The 17,359-nt window shown below is 45.0% G+C and overlaps 1 protein-coding gene across 1 annotated transcript in view; it reads right to left on the bottom strand.

Moving 5' to 3' along the window:
* The window catches only part of SLC5A1 (solute carrier family 5 member 1), a 32,665-nt gene extending 17,134 nt beyond the window's left edge, over positions 1 to 15,531 (bottom strand). Inside the window, exons 1-5 of the mRNA XM_054996467.1 lie at positions 15,167 to 15,531; positions 9,494 to 9,565; positions 3,918 to 4,022; positions 3,642 to 3,701; positions 1,480 to 1,584 (exon numbers count right to left, since the gene is read on the bottom strand). Coding sequence (XP_054852442.1) covers positions 1,480 to 1,584; positions 3,642 to 3,701; positions 3,918 to 4,022; positions 9,494 to 9,565; positions 15,167 to 15,286 — 462 coding nt within the window. The 5' untranslated portion in view covers positions 15,287 to 15,531. The remainder of the gene's footprint in view (positions 1 to 1,479; positions 1,585 to 3,641; positions 3,702 to 3,917; positions 4,023 to 9,493; positions 9,566 to 15,166) is intronic.
* Between the last annotated feature and the right edge of the window lie 1,828 nt (positions 15,532 to 17,359).

Genomic DNA, 17,359 nt, shown 5'->3' on the forward strand with positions numbered 1-17,359 from the left:
CCACCCCAAGATGCACTGCTTGGGAGATCCATTCACAGATCTCTCTGCATCTTGCCGGCTTTGGCAATTCTAAGTACTTCTTATTTTAAAAGAATGACATTTGGCATTTTGGTGCCATTTTTTAGAGTTCGAAATTCTTCCTTTTAAAATCAACCCTGAAAGATAAGTTGCTATTATCCCATTTTGCAGGGGGTGCATGGGTGGACTGAAACTTTTTAAAATATGACAACTGCAGATCCTACGGTTTAAATCTTGCCATTGCTCTGCCACAAAGTCCACTCTGTCCCCATTTCTCACTCATGGGGATAAATAATATTGACCTTACATGGCTGTTGAACAGGGTGACCTTTTGAAAAACTCTTAAGTGCTACATGGATTATTATTAATGATAATGACATCGTACAACTGTAGCTTGGACATTTGCAGGGCTGTTTGCAACAAGCCAAAAGGTGACAGCATAACAATCCCAAGTTGTAATAATGCAAGGGATTCTTGAATGCACACGTATGAGTAGAGGGTAGCAAAATATCTTAGTCTTCTTGACCTTACTTGCAGTGCATGGAAGTACTTCGGAGTCAAGAAAACAAATCAGGGCTGCCTGCATCTCCCCGGGACACAGCTGCAGAGTGACTAGTTTACATGTGTGTGTATGGGGGGGGCAGGGGCGGAATCCCATCTGGCCTTTCCAAGGAGTAATGATAAAATTACCCTGGAAAGAAACTGCACCACTGGGGAGGGTTCCATTAGTGTTTAATTAGTAACCTTGATAGTGATCGGTTATTGCCAGCTTAGTGAAGACTGAGGGCAAAAGGCCAGGCTGCTTAGGTTAATTTGTACGATTATCCTTCGGTTCCCTCCCAAAAGGGCAAAGAGTAACCTTCAAAGGCAGCTGCCTGAAAGCAACTAGGCAGGAGCTGCCTGAGCAATAGAGCTCCAGCGTTGACACCCCTGGCTCGGGACTCCGACAAACTACAAGCTCAAGAATGATTTGCTTGTTTCCACCAGGCTCATACAAGAAAGCTTTCTGGCGGATATGCCCATATTAGGTAGTGAATTGCTCCTTGGGTTTTACACTATTTTTATTTTGAGCCAGTGGAGAAGGGGAAGAGAATTCGGGCAGAAGATTAAAGACTTATCTACTAGAAAGAGCCACATTCATTTTATTTTCAAAATTGTAGCGCTGTAAACCTCTCTAACTTTTACCTTCTTTGAATAATAGTTGTACTAAGAGGCTACGATTTGTCTGTAGGCAGGGTTTCCAGCTTATGATAGATTTCCACTGCGTACCTCATCACTCGAGCAGCGGCACAGGTGCATCCTGTACCATCTTTCAGTGGAGTCAATGGGACAGGAGATCTGATCCCAAGTAGAATGATGCGGGGAGGGGCAGAAAAAACAATGGGAAAAGTTTCCTCCCTCCCCATCCCCTGCAAACAAATTTTGGGGGAGAAATCGAGGAAGTGGACAAGCTCAACTCACTGAGATCTTGGTAAAAATGTAAAGGAGCAGAGAAAGGACCGAGAGGTAGATCTGAATCCGCTTTCCCCCAAACCTCTTCTTCAGATACTCTGGCATGGTCACCACCTAGAAAGAGAGGAAGAGCACAGTGTTTTCAGCAAGCAGAACAGAGAGAGATCAGGCAGGCAGCTACTTTGCCAGGAGCAACGTGGGCTTGGCAGATAAAGCACAGGCCATGGCCCCAGCAGGCCTAGGTGTGAACCCCATCTCAGCCACTGAAGCCATTATCAGTAAAAAGAAAAAAAAGAAAAAAAAGAGCAAGTAATAAAAATGGAGGACATCCGGATGAATGGACAAGAGAAGCTTGTAAATGGTCTGCCTAGGGTGACAGCTACAGAGAATACAACAACAGCTCCTTGTACTGAAAACAGGCCTCCGGATGATTCAGGACTCAAAAAATGGCCCTCTTTACAAAGCTTACAGCCAGCCAGCCAGCCTCCTTTAGGAGCCATCATTTTAGCAGCAGAAGCATTTCTCCAGTCTGGCAGTGGTGCAGTCTGATCTTGTCACTGGGTGGATGCATTAACTCCCAGCTGTTGCCAGTGTAAAGGCTGCTAAATGGCCTTTGCCTGGGGCTAACTCTGGTATAGAAAATTCCAGGGAATTGGGGGGGCAGTGTCCCGGGAGTGTGGAGTTTGGGGAGCTCACTGGGGATGTGACATCATAGGGTCTGCTCTCAGAAGCTGCCATTTCCTCCAGAAGAACTTATCCCTGTAGCCAGGAGATCACTTGTAATTCTGGGGAAACACCAAGCCCCATCTGGAAGTTGGTAACCCTGCCTTTGCCACGCCACCAGCCCAGGGCAGAATGACAGACAGGCTGTCTTCCAACATCTCTTGGACACTGAGAAGTATGAAAGAGGGAGAGAAGGGAGGGAGGGAGCTCACAGGGCAGCAAGAAGCCATGCCAGGACCCATTTGTCTTGCAGCAGCTGCTCCTTGAGAAGCAGCAGCACACAAGCTGTCCCAGGCCTGCCCCCTCCATTCCAGCTCTCCTCCTCCCTGTTGAGCAGAAGCAGAAGGAAGGGGCTGGGCTGCATTAATCTGCATGCCTCAGAGATGTCAAGCCTAAATGTGCATCTGCCCAAAGAACAGGTTCACAGCCAGCATTGCTGAGGGATGTGCAGGTAGTATTGGCAGCCACACAGTGTCTTTCCTCAGCTTAAGTTAGCCTGCCAGCTATACCCCTTGGCCAGCCACTGTTATCTAGTGTGGTGGCCTTTGAAAAGTGCTTGGAAACTGCTGGCATAAAATACAGCAGCCAAGAGGTTTAAACAGTATGGACAACCACGAAGACATCTCCTCAGCATTACAAAGATCTTTGCTGACTCCCACTGTGTTTTCACATTTGTTCCAAGTTATGGAGAATGAACCTTTAATACCCAAAATAATCCAGTGCCACCTTCTTCAGCCCATCAGCTGCAGCCCTTTTCATGTACCCCACCTACCCCACCGTCTTCCTCAGTATGTTTGCCTAGCACCTTCTTTGTTAACATCACACTTTCCGTGACATTTAAGATCCTTTGCTCTGGGCCGTTTCCAGACGGCTTACCTGCATCCGCTCCATGCCGCAACGTCGCGGATCTTGCCGGGGAAAACGCGAAATATCGCGTTTTCTCGCGCGAGTTTTGCGCGACGTCGCGCAAAACTCGTGCGAGAAAACGCGATATTTCGCGTTTTCCCCGGCAAGATCCGCGACGTTGCGGCATGGAGCGGATGCAGGTAAGCCGTCTGGAAACGGCCCTGGTTTCATAACTAATCTTTATAATGACCATAATCTTGTTATAGTTAGTGTAACATTGCTTGGCATTGATTTTTTCTTTGAGGCCTTTATGTGGAGTATAAATTCCACAGTCAAATAACAAAGTATGAATTGGAGCCAATACCACTTTTCATGATTAGATTAGCTAGGTTTCGGATGGGGATGAAGACTGAGGGTTTGTGCTGTTGGTTTTGTGGGAAAAGTGAATCGTGAAGAGAGATGGGAAGGAAGCTGTGCCACTGTGTTCTCAGAATGCCTTCCACCCCCACCCCACACACACAACCAAGTATAAACAGAAAATAAGGGGCCAGAGAAGCATTAACCTGGAATGAGGAAATTGGTTCTCTGCTTTGTGTACTTACTCCAGCCTTGATATAGATGGGTACAAACAACCAGCCGAGAATCACCACCATCACCAGGGCCTATGAGTAATGGAAGACAGAGCTTTAGCAAAAGTTATGCATCATGTATGGCAAACCAACCAACTGGCATGAGTACGCTTGTGATGGGGAGGCATGAGGAGGGGCCACGCCTCCTTACTTAGGCCTTGCCATCAGAAACCGGGGAGGGAGAAGAATTTCTAGCTATGATTTCAAAACTAGTTTTCTCAGCATGCAGTTAAAGCTGGTAGCACTCACATTCCACTCAAACCCTCCGATAGCGATTCCTGCAGCTGCTCCCGTCCCAGCCAGTCCCACGAAGTGACTACTGCCGATGTTGCTGGCAAATAGTGAAGCACCAATCTGGATACAGAAACAAAGGAAATCTTTGCTATAATAAAGCATCGAGATGCTTTAAAAAATTGATGAGCTCTTTGTACCTGATGGAGTAGAATCTTGCCCATGGAAGCTCTGCCACGATAAACAGGTCAGCAATCTAAAGTACCACCTTAACTAATCTTGCACCATACAGGATCTGGTTTCTTCGCATCTTACTATGGATTATTTTCATATAGTTTATGATGCTAACACATTGTCAGCCTGATCCCTTAGAAACCAAATTCCACTCATCCCAGCATCACAGTGCTGCAGTTGCTAAACTAGCTATGATAATCAATAGATCCACGTACCTTAATACAGATCTATTCTAATCTCATGTTTTTTCATAACAACAAAAAAATCCCTGCACCTAGAAACCCAGCACATCAGGAAGAAAGCTAAGCTAAAACCTTTTTATGGAAAGCTTTTCTATGTGCAGGGAATTCTTTGCATGGTGGAACATTCCTAACCTCTGAAGTATACACCCAAGGCACAGACTTACCACCTTAGTGAGGATTAGGTGACAAGGTCAAGTCACTTTTAAACAGCAAAAAGGGACTGTGAGTGAAAAGGACAGAATAGCTCCAAGCACTACCTCGCTAACCAAGCATGCTGTCCAAATAGGAATTCAGCTGAAGAAAAAAATGGGGGGTGGGCAAGAGACAGACTGCAAACAAATAAGTGTCGGGATTCCTCAACAATATACTTCTCTCCCTCTGCGATGGGAACAAATCTGGGTTAAGCACATGGATGGACATGCTGCCCTCATATTTAGTTTGTCTATTAGCAGCTCTACACTCCAAGTCAGAATTAGGTCCATTGGTGCCTGCCTAGTCCTACACTGAACCATTGGGCAGTTTTGCCTCCCATACTCTGCATCTGCGCAGAATTGAAACAATGAAAGCCAGCACAACAATGCCACACAACTTTCCTGTGCATTGTTACAGTGAGGACCCCTTGCATCCTTCCTGTCTTTTAATGCAAATAGGGAAGAGACACAGCTGGAAAGAATGCCAGGGAATTTCCCTCCTGGAGGAGACTAATCTAACATGTTTGGGAAATCACAATGAGTTTCTCTGGCAATTAATTACGATGTACCAAAACACTAGCATCCATATGGAAAGAATTTTAAAAGGGAAGCCCATCCAAGGGACTCAAGAAGATCCTCTGAGGCCCCAGCTGAATCAAGATCTGAACGCCAGGCCTCTCAATCAAATGCCACTGGCTGCAGACAAGGGTTGTACTCCTCATACCTGCTGACTGCGGCTGGGGCAAGAGAGGACCATGGTTTCAGCTGGGGACGATTTTCATAGCAACAACAGCCTGTGACTTGAGTACAGGGAAATCACTGCAACAGAAGCACTGCATGGAAGGAAGGCAACACAAGAGTAACAGGGCACTCATTGGCTGTTGTGGGTTTTCTGGGCTGTATTGCCGTGGTCTTGGCATTGTAGTTCCTGACGTTTCGCCAGCAGCTGTGGCTGGCATCTTCAGAGGTGTAGCACCAAAAGTCTTTTGGTGCTACACCTCTGAAGATGCCAGCCACAGCTGCTGGCGAAACGTCAGGAACTACAATGCCAAGACCACGGCAATACAGCCCGGAAAACCCACAACAGCCATCGTTCTCCAGCCGTGAAAGCCTTCGACAATAGAAGGCACTCATTGCTCCAAAACAGACTGGAAAGGCATCCAGTTGTGTTGCCAACTGATGGGAGGGGGGTGGGCAGAGGTTTGATCTGCAGAAATCAGCAGGTGATATTTCTCAGGGTCCAAGGCTAAACCTTTACCAGCAGTTCATTGCAGCTGATCAGTTACATCATCATCATCATCATCATTATTGCCACTGCCAATAATAATAATAATAATAATAATAATAATGTCTACCTTTCAAAAAGTGCTGCTGAAGCCACAGGTACAGGGGCTAGCTCAGAGTTTGGCAATCCTAGGCCCTGGTGTTCAAGTGTTCCTGTCCCCCTTAAGCCCCTCCATTGGCAGATTGCTGAGAAGTAGCTTTCACTGGACAATAGCAGCCTGTCTGGAAGGGCTGTATGGGATTGACAGAGATTAGAAGGCTACCACTATAAATCAAATTTGGCCAAGGAGTGGAACAGAAATTGACATGCTGTTATTTATATAGGCAAAGAAGATGCTGTATTAGCTTTCATCTCTGCCAGTATTTGGCAGCAAATTGCAACGTGCTTGGAACACATTTAGTTCAGTAGCCCAATGGGAGAGGGGCTTGCAAACCATCCCCTGGACCCTCTTAATGGAATGAGAGGAAGTCCCCCCTCTGTTTTAATTGACTTATTGTTGTGACTAGCCCAAGCCTTCAGGGTAAGGCAGGTCTACTTCTTGCTTTACCTCTCTTCCTACAAGTTATCTATTTCCCCTTCAATTAATGTGTACAGCTGATGCTGGGTTATTAGGAAAGCTCTTCCAAGAAATGATTGACTGCATTTTCTTGACTCTTTCAGCAGCTTCCTCCTTCCTGTTCTGACTCTTTCCTTGACAGTTCAAGAGACACGCTTTAGTCATTGTTGCCCCTCTGGGAAAATTTTAGTGCAGAAAAATCCCATCCTCTCCTCCTTTGCTGATTTATACAATTCATTATGGCCTTGCCTTTAAACAAAACAAACAGCAGGTTTTCTTCAAGTTTTATTGCTATTGTTTGTAATCCTAAATTAGGTAACTCCCTAGACAAGAGTCAACCTCTTGATTCATTTCAGTGGGTCTTGCCCCACCTGAGTTGGCATGCATTTTCGGTTTTCCCACCTCTGGGCCAACCCATGTGAGCAACACCTTTGCAGATGAACTCATGACGCATTCTTTGGGCAACCTCTTGGTCCTTTCAAGTTTATTCTCCACTGGGAAAAATGCAGTTTGGGGAGTTGTTTCACACTGGGAAGAAGTTTAAACTCCACTCTGATACTCACATCATTACAATTACAGTTCCAATTTTCCACCTCCAGCACCCCCCCCCCCCGGTTTAATTTTAAACTTACAAAAAAGTGGGATCTAATCATGGATCTCTCACCATCTCATCTATGTACTAAGGTAGTAAAAGTGACTGGCTTTGCACACACAGACACATAAAAAGAACATAGGTAAAAGGTAAAGGTAGTCTCCTGTGCAAGCACTGAGTCATTACTGACCCATGCGGGGGGGGGGGATGTCGCATCACGACATTTTCTTGGCAGATGTTTTACCGGGTGGTTTGCCATTGCCTTCCCCAATCATCTATACTTTACCCCCAGGAAAATGGGTACTCATTTTACCGACCTCAGAAGGATGGAAGGCTGAGTCAACCTTGAGCTGGCTACCTGAACCCAGCTTCCGCCAGGATCGAGCTCAGATCGTGAGCAGAGCTTGGACTGCAGTACTGCAGCTTACCACTCTGCACCATGGGGCTCCCTTTTAAAAAGAACATAAATCAGATATTAAAAACTGCAATATGAAGAAATCAGTGGTGGAACATTTTAATATTTCATGGCATTCTACTGCTGATCCGTAAGTTACCGTTCTCTTAAAAGAGCCTTCAAAGGGAAACTCTAACACAAAACTGAATTAAAATTCATTGACAAACTCAAGACAATGCACCCCTCACCCTAATAAGGACTCAACTCCTAACTTACCATAGGTCTTGCATAACCCACCCCTTACAGATGGTAATTCTTTCAACTACACTTCTATACCTTCCTACCATTTCTACTTATTTCATTTCATCCTTCAATAGTTTTTACATTTTGTCCCTTTGACAACAGTAGGGACTCTCTCAGGGCCAACCCATGTTTGTGGAATTATTCTTTGGTTTGGATCTTGTTTTAAACTTGCCTGTCTTTGTAACACTCCCCCCTGCCCTTTCTGCTGTGTATATAAATCATTTTGATGGCTTTATACTCTAATGCAGATGATGAAATGTTTAAGGACTTAAGAAATCTTATGCTAGAATAAATGTTGTTAATCCTTAAGGTGCTACTGGACTCCTGTTTTATTCAGCTTGGAACAGTAATTCTGTGATGTGACTCCATACCAGAAAGATTTCAGTGATGGAGGAAGTTCCTAGAAGAGGTCCTTCACTCACCCACCCCAAACCTGAAGACAAAAGCAAAATAATGTATCTCAAAGTAAGCAGAGATAGGAGGTGATTCATTTATAAACTTTGGAACCCCACCTGAGATTTCATTCAAAAATCACCTGTTAAGAGCACTTTCAGAACTGAAGCAAATGACCCATGGATCAGGTGTTCTGTGATTGTTTTCTTAAGTCTTAATTTGAAACTTCAAGTAGACCATCAGGAAGAGTTGGCAAGTATTTAACCCTTCCCTCCCCTGCCTCATCCACAATTTAAAATACCTCTCCAAAGCTGTGTTTGGCTCTTGCTGGGAAATACACAGGCTCAAGAGAGATTTTTTAAATCCTGGAAGCAGCACGAGAGGGGAAAGTTCAGTCCTGGAAGCCCCATCTCCCCTACCCTCCCCAGCCAAAATGCCTAAAGCAACAAATTAGAATTTTAGAAATCACAAAGCACCTGATACACACATATTTCACATTAAGTCTGATTAAGGCTTGGCCAGAGGTTGAACTGGGAATAAAACATTTCAATTGTAATGTGTCCTTCATGTTAGTTACTGGTATAGGAGCTAGTTTCTCTAGTCCTACATAATTTCAGCTTCCTGAGCTCCTTCTGTGAATGGGAGACTGAAGAGGCCTGAGTCTGTTCATAGCCAGGAGAAAAGCCCTCAAGAGGGGAGCAGGCAACCAGCTACAGTGAGGGTTGCTAACTAGCCTTGGGGGGGGGGGAGGCTTTCCCTTTAACGGAGGCTTGATGCGTGGGGAAAGGCCTTTGAAGCTTTTCATATATAGAGGCAAATAACATCCTCCTTGGAGTAAGCAGCCTTATAAATCTCTATAAAGGGTCAGGATATTTTCTCCATACCTGTTGGCAACTGTACTGCCATGTTAACCAGTTTCTACAGTCAAGGAGTGGCAGGGTTTGCCTGGACTATACCACTAGATTGCAACTAACACTAGAATGCTTCTGCATGGAAGAAAACAACTCCTTGTACACACAAAAACTAGTATGTTGGGGTGAAGGATTTTGCCCAGATTCTCCCTGATGTTGGACATTTCTACATGTGTTTTCCCCTTTTTGTGTGTGAAAATGTATTCAGTTGCGCAACCACATTCACTCATACACACTTGCACTTAGTCTTTTGCCTGTCTCATGTAAGCCACCTCCAAACCAATGCCCACAATGATTCTGTCCTGTCAAATATCATGACCTGGTAGGAAACCAGTTGCCTGAATTAAGGACCCCTTTTCTCCTAGATGCGCTTGCAGAAGTAGTAAGGAAAACCCTTTTGAGGACAAAAATCAATGTAAGTTCCCCGCCCCCCCCCCAGGAAATGCTGCACAGACATAAGGAAGAGACTTCACACTTCTTGGATGCAACTCACCGGCCACCAAACCATGCTTCGGCCTGCTAAGAAGAATCCACCCACAGTCCCACGGTTTGTGGAATACATGGCCTAGAAAGGGGGGAAAACCAGGAGATTAGGGCTGCCAACCAGTTAAAGAATTTGTAATAGACTAATCCAGTGGGGGTTTTTTTGTTTTAAAAAATGAGGTGTCAGTATTCATATATAAGGTTGCACTGGTATTCCACCAATTCCCCCTCAGGACTTGGGAAAGCCCCCCCCCCCAAAAAAGGTGCCGGTGCTCAGTACTGGCAAGAAGCACCACAAAAAGGCCTGGACTAACCTATCTCTAAACCATTTTTATTAATTACGTATAAATATGTTTGGAGATTACCAATAGTATAAATGCGCAAGGAAAAAAGTCATTTTTTTCTGTTCGAGAAAATGGTGATATGAATTCACTCTAATAACTGTCCAGGAGGAACAGCGGATAACTGCTGCAGTGGTTCTTGCAGGAATGTGTGGCAAGAGCCTTCCCCCCACCGCCCCTAAAGTTGCCTTCAGAAAGAAAAAGTTTGAACGGAGCAATATTTGGACCAAAATTCAGAAGTCTAGCCTGCAACAGATATTTCTTGCATCAACAAGAAGAGGAAAAGAAAAACTCCATTGCTGTAATTTTACCCTGACCTTGATGGCCTAGGTAAGCCTGATCTCATCAGCTCTCAGAAGGTAAACAGGGTCAGACTTGGTTAACAATTGGATGGGAGACCTCCAGCGAAGACCAGGGTTGCAGAGACAAGCAATGACAAACCACCTCTGTTCGTCTCTTGCCATGAAAACCCCAGCAGGGGTCAGACTCGCTATGTCAGCTATGACTTAAGAGCACTCTCCACCACAGCTGTAATTGATGACATGGTATTGTCACAGAATCACTGATGCTAACTATGAGAACAGTAAGCCTCTATGGTGACATTTGTTAGAAAGATCATTATTCTGAACAAGCATTTAGTTTATCCCTCTTTGACAAAAACTTCATGAAGGCAAGGCATACTCAATGCATGGCTAGTTGACACCTGGTATGCTCCATAGAGTGTTCACAGGTCAAAGCCTCTCTTCATAGCAAAGCCAGAAAGTGAGCCAACTCTTCATGAATGACACTGTAAAGTGCCATAAACTAAATATAAGTTCAGAGAAGCCAAGAGATTTCCAAATACATCTTATTTATTTGCTTCATTTATACCCTGCTTTTCCTTCACAATGGATGCCCAAAGCAGTTTACATTATCATCAATATATCAATTGTTCAATATTGCCAAATCTGTGGATACTTAAATCCAGAGATTGGAGCCATGAACAGACAAGACAGATATTCTTACATGCTCAAGAAAAGCCCCATGTTTGCAGAAAAATCAGAAATAAAAAACCCATCCCCAGAAGGTTAAATAAGACCCTCAAAATAATAGGAGTAGCACCTGTAGTTTTAAGGAACAGATGCCCTCTGGCTGTTGCTAGGCAACTATAACAGTATTGTCTGTTGAAGCCTTGGTTTCTGTCAGTAAATGGCAAGAAGAGACAAGGCTCTTTCCAGGGCTGTTTTGGCCATTAAGGGAGGACTCATTGGGGCCAGGCCCAGCAGCCACCACCAGGTGACTTGCTACCATGTGACTTCCACATAGGGTTGCCAGGTCTCCCTAGCAACTGGTGGAGAGGTGGTAATTACCAGGCTTCTTACACTCCTAGCTGGGTGCAATGATGTCACTTCTGAAAATAATGCCATCAAGCTGGCTGCAGGAGTGCTCCTGCCTCCCGCCTCCATTCACCTAGCTGGTGGGAGTGGGAAAGGCACCTCGTGGGAAGGCATGTGCACTTCCTCAACATGCTGGAAAATAACATCATGTTTGGGTGAAATGTGAAAGCTATGGGTTGTACCAGGGGACAGTGTTACGTATTGGCTTAGCTTTAGGCTGAGCTAAGGCTCCTGAAACCTTCATTTCTATTGGTTGTTTCATGCTGGCAGTGGCCAATCAGATCTGTATAATAAAGACCAATCACCATACTGGAAATAAGTTACTATTTATATGATTTATGCAAATGAAGGATTCTAACTACTTGCTTTGTATTGGCTGTTGCTAAAAAGGGGTGTGGGTTTCTTATGTATAAATTGGCTCCTGTTGAGCCTAGTTCCTGTCTGTCTGCTTCCAGTCTTCAATAAAGTTATTGGTTGAGCTGTTAATCACAATAGTTAATAGACAGTTCACTAAAAACTACTTCCAAACTCTACATTTAGGAGCAATTTCAGTGAACTATTCCCCTAGTGTGACCTGTAGTTTTCTGCTGCGCTGGAAAATGATGTCACTTTCTGGTGCAATAGGTGGGCACAGAAGCACTTTACACGCATGCAAAGGGAACTACCCCACAACCTCCTGCCCCCTGGTTTGGCCACTGAGAGACCCCTGGCACCTCTAGAAACCACACAGTTTTTTAAGGAAGTGGCTGCCAGAGGAAGAGAAACCTGAAGAAGATAAAACTGAAGAAGGGGGGGAGGTAAAAATAGGTTGGCTAGTGGGTGGGAAGGAGAGAAGGAAGCAGGAAAGGGGGAGAAGCTATGGGAGCTTTTAGCAAAGGGAACGAGGAACTAGTTGGGGAAAGGAAAAAGGAGATGCCCCCACAAGCTGGTCCACTGTTTGTTCTCCTCTCACTTATTATGACTGTTTCTGCCATGAATATGTCAATGAATAACTGAAATGTGGCAACTGGGGACATTCACATGGGGATGTCGCTAACCCCAGACCAATGTTTGGAATGTTCAAACACTCAGAAAGACCCAGCTGAATGTTGACAGACAGAGGTGCGTCTCTGAAAAGTGGAGAGATAAGTATCTAAGCTTAGACATTTAGAAAATGCATCTGAGATTTTTGGCATTCACTGGTGAACGTGAACCCAGGAGACGCCTCCAAGCCAGTCACCAGTCCTTTTAACCGTCTGGCCAGCAGGTTCTCCAGGATCTCACAGGGAAAGAGGGGTCTTTTTTTTGCTCTCTGGTCTTCTTTTAAGTGGAGCTTCTGGGGACTTTCAAGCCCTTTTCCAAGGCCACATTTTAGGCATTTGCTATAACCAAGCAGCTCTGTGACATACTCTCTCTGATGCAGCTCTGTGGGAAACCAAGACTGTATTTTCCTACAGTTTAATATCAAGCCAATAGAAATCTGCTTTGGAAACTGCAAAGTGGGATATACATATTTTAAGTAACATTTCTCATTCCTTTGGATTAAGCCCATCAGCATTTAGAAGGCTAAATTCCAATGTGAACACCTCATTCTATAGCACAGGAAACAGCAAAAACAGTATTCTGTCTGCTGGAAATGGAAGTTTGTTTGTTAGTATAGCCATTTGCTGTCCTTTGACTGCCCTGTGTGTGGGATGAGTGGTCACAGGAACCGAACAACAGAAGAAGACTTGCATAGCCAAACCCGTAATAAGTCACCTGGAACTAAGCTGTAAAGAGTGGCCTTAACTGCTCAGTAACAGGAGCTTGCTGCTAACAATCTTATTTTGCATTCTTTTGTTACAGAGCATGTTCCTCAGCCTCATGATTTCTGAAGGGGAGAAAAAGCTACCCTGCATTGCAGTCATAATGACATTATCCAGCAAGCCATAATTGCTGAAAGTGATCTTACTCATGTTTGCCCTTTCCAAATTTCTAGTGTGAGCAAATCATGGTGCAGAGATGTCAAGTGAGTTACCCAGAACAACTAGGCAGTCACTAAGTGTGACATAAAGAGAAGGATGAAGGCAGTCATCATGACATCATTATTAATGAAAGTCTTTTGCATCCACCAACCAACATGAGGCACAACCCACCTGGAATTGCCCCCCACGCTTGCTTGTGGGAGTGTGCGGAGGTGCAGCAACTAGGTGGAGCCTTTAAAGGGCAAGGCAGGTAACAGAGTGCTAGACATTTAGCAGGAGATGCTCTTGATAGCATCTCCTGCTAAATGACAGGAGATAGCATCTCCTGTCATTGATAGCAGCTGGTGTACCAAATTTGGTTTTGGTACCTCTGGAGTTCTACAGGTCACCCCCTGCCTCCTCCTCTTCAGCTCCACTGGAGTTAAAACTGCAAAAATGGGTCAGGAGTCAGGAGGACTAGTTGACCCAGCATGAGGCTGCCTCAGGAAAGCAGAGGGCCATGTACTCCTGTCACCTGCTCCAGCCCTCTCTTTTCTGCCCCCAATCAGGCTGGTCACCTTCTTTTACTAGTGCTGTTTCTGTGCCTTCAAGAGACGACTGGCATGCAGACACTGAGCAGGTAAAGCAGGGAGAAGGGTGGCAAAAGCTTCAGCAGTGAAATCTCTCTTAAAGGTGCAGGAACAGGAAATAAATGTTGGCAACTCAACCATCCAATGAAGCACTGAACAACTGATCACTGACCCTGTGTTCACTAGGTTCTGGGGTGTGCCTCTGCTCTGTCGGACTGCTTTAAGCAGTCTCACTTCCAGGGCTTTTTTTCTGGGAAAAAGGTGGTGGAACTCAGTGGGTTGCCCTCAGTGAAAATGGTCACATGGCTGGTGGCCCCGCCCCCTGATCTCCAGACAGAGGGGAGTTTAGATTGACCTCCGTGCCAGTTGGCAGCGTGGAGGGCAATCTAAACTCCCCTCTGTCTGGAGGTCAGGGGGTGGGACCACTAGCCATGTGACCATTTTCAAGAGGTTCCGGAACTCCATTCCCCCGCGTTCCAGCTGAAAAAAAGCCCTGCTCACTTCCATCCTAGCTACCTAAAATTTCCCAAAACAGAAATGGCAACCCTATTCAGTCCCCCCTTGCCCACGGTTATGTGCAGTTATGTTTGCCCTCCAGTAGGCTGGGTGTTCGCACTGCTGAGTTCCCTTCCCTTGGCAGCTGGAGTGTTTTGGACTCGCCACTGAATAACCACAAGAAGTGCCCTCCCTCTCTGAGACTGGAAGCTAAGACTTGCAAAATAAAAGGGCAAGTTTGTGGCCCAGTAGAAACCCCCCCTCACGAACACACCTCATTTGAGAAATCAAGCCCTGTTGTACCTCACCTATCCTCTCTCTAGCCTTGCCCTCACAGAGATAGAGGCTTCACATTTTATAACTGCATTTGCTTGCAATCTTTGGCTCAGCTGTCCAATGATGTGGCGTTGCAAAGGAACTGGAGGGCGGGCAGGCTTACAGACCATGCAGTGTGGCTGCTTTGGTGGCAAAATGTCTTGCCCAGCCCTGGTGGTAACCCTGCCCTCCAGAGCCTTTTGTGTAGGTGGTAAATTCTTTGGATTAATGATCTGCTCATTACTTTGATCTTGCCTGTCAGGAACATCAATAAGGCCGCATCAAAACCCAGTAAAATCCATGCCCAGTAAAATCTCTGCTCTTCCATCTCCTTGGAGTTCCTTCTTCCTTCTCCTATTCCTGTCATTGCTCTCGCACCAGATTCGGCACTGAAGTATTCATGCCATTCCAGTCATGCCCACCTCCTCATTCAAATCCTTCCAGCCTGTTCTATATTTCTGTCTCAACCCGATCCTTGCCTCTGTCCCCCTTTCAAGGAATCAAATGGAATCTGCACCTTCAGTGCACCTTTAACCCTCCGTGCCCAATTTCCTGAAGAATCTGTTTTTCCCATCTTTCTGCACCTGTATTATCTGGAACAAGACAACCTATGCTGGCAGTAAAGGAGAAAAATCAAGACATACCCAAATGCCCACTGCCAAGACGACCACAAAATAGATAACAATGACTGATATGTCTGCTGCATTATTGATGGCAATGCTTGGGTCGGAAGTGCCAGGGGCAGCTGTGGTCCATGTCTCCATCCTGCCGTCTGTACCTCTTGCTCCTCTGTGGCTCCCCTTTTTTATATCAACGAACAGAGCCTCCAAGTTAATGATAAACCCTCCTGGTCCCTTTCCACCGGCTATAATATGTAATTTCAAAAGTCCGTTCTGTGTTCTTGGGATGCCTTAAGTCCTAGCAGGTGCCCTTTCCTGCATTGCGCTTTACTTCTAAACTTCTGGAGCCTGCAGAGAAGAAGTCTTGGCTTCACATACCCTCCAGTGGAAGGTGCTGAAGCTTTTTGTAGCCCAGGAACAGGTGGCTAAGAAAGCAGCAGAAGGAGTGGCTTGGCTACAGAAAGGCAAGGTGCTGTTGTGTGCCTCTGGATGCTGTCCTGAAGTGGTTGTACTGGAATGTTTGGTTCTGTGGGACTCAAATGTTCCTTACTCACCTCAAGTCCGAAAGAGGTGTGACATCAGTTCAGGGATTCCCTAGATCCACCGTTGTGATGTATCATCCTTGCTATCTGCAGGAAGTGAGAATGCTTGGGGGAAGTGCTTAGGGGCAGAAAGCAATAAAAAGCTGAATTAATCTCTCATTACAGAGTTCCAGATTTCAAATCCACAAATGCCAAACAGTGCAACAGCTTGATCTCATGGAAACTCTTGTGTTAGATGAACTGAAGATAACAAACCAATACTGTGATTCCCATAGGTGTGAGGTAGGTCCCACTATAGTGCCATGAATAACAGCTAGCAAGGATGGTGGCAGTAGGGAGGACTAAGCCATATTTAGTGGAATATATGCAGGACCTGAAGAAATATGAATAATTCCAGAGAGGCAACCGTGTGAATTTGTTGCAAGAAAAATAAACAGGAGAATAGTGGCACCTTATCAAATCCCTGTAGTCCTGTTGAAAGTCTTAAATTTAAATTTCATTTACAGTTTCTAATTAAATAAAAAATAAGGCCCAAGAGTTGGAAGAATTGAAAATCGTTATTCCCACAAGTTATGCCCAGAAACTGTTAGGTGTTGCAAAGGATTCTCAGTCATACCTCTTAGACTGGAAAAACCCATGTGAGTATTACACAACTGGAATAGGTTTGGGTTTGGCATGGGTTTGCCATTCTGATGTAATGGGTTTCATATAGAGCCTCCAAACAGGTCCACTGGAAGAAAAATATTACTCTAAAAATAACATTATCAGAATGAAAGCAGACTCCAAACTGGCATTTAATACTGCTCTAATGTACTATAGATGCTGCTTATTGTGATCAAAACCCATAAGCTTTGGGGACTATCCTCAGATAAATAAATGGACAGTGAAATCCTAAGCAAAGTTACCCCAGCCTAAGCCCACTGAAATCAATAGGCTTAGATTGGAGTAACTCTGCTTAGGACTTCACTGTAAACTACATAAATACAAGGAGCAAAGAGAATTCTGAGTATGGAGGGGGGGGGTTGTAGAATTTAAAGTCCTGCTTCCTCCTCCTCCTCCTTATGCAATTATTCAGTTAATTGCTTGCCAAGAACTGAATGCTACAGTGATCCATAAACACACATAATAATAATGTCTTACTCCTCTATAATCCCACTGTTATTCTTAAATAAAAAAAGATTTCCCCATTCTTGTAGCACAATCAACTGATAGTTAAGGCTCTCCCTCATAGAGAAATTCTTGCCAATTTATGCTTATGTTGGCAAGGAGAATAAATTTAAATAAACAAGGAAGTAAAATATCTGGCTGAATAGCAATGATTAACATACAGTGACTATTCAAAAGAAGGCTCTTCCTTCAGTTCCCCTGACGCAGGATTGTCTAGGTAGAACTTTAGTATCCTTCCCAAATTCATTCTTCCTCGCATCATGAAATGGTCAGAGAAAGAGTTTTCGCCAAAACTGCCTTGAAGCATCATATATAAACCCAGGGCTTTTTTTCAGGGGGAACGCGGGGGAACGGAGTTCCGGAACCTCTTGAAAATGGTCACATGGCTGGTGGCCCCGCCCCCTGATCTCCAGACAGAGGGGAGTTTAGATCGCCCTCTGCACTGCAATGTAAGCTCCTCTCTGTCTGGAGATCAGGGGGTGGGGCCACCAGCCATGTGACCCTGTTC

This window comes from Eublepharis macularius, chromosome 13 (genome assembly GCF_028583425.1).
Source record: "Eublepharis macularius isolate TG4126 chromosome 13, MPM_Emac_v1.0, whole genome shotgun sequence".
NCBI classification, from domain to species: domain Eukaryota; kingdom Metazoa; phylum Chordata; class Lepidosauria; order Squamata; family Eublepharidae; genus Eublepharis; species Eublepharis macularius.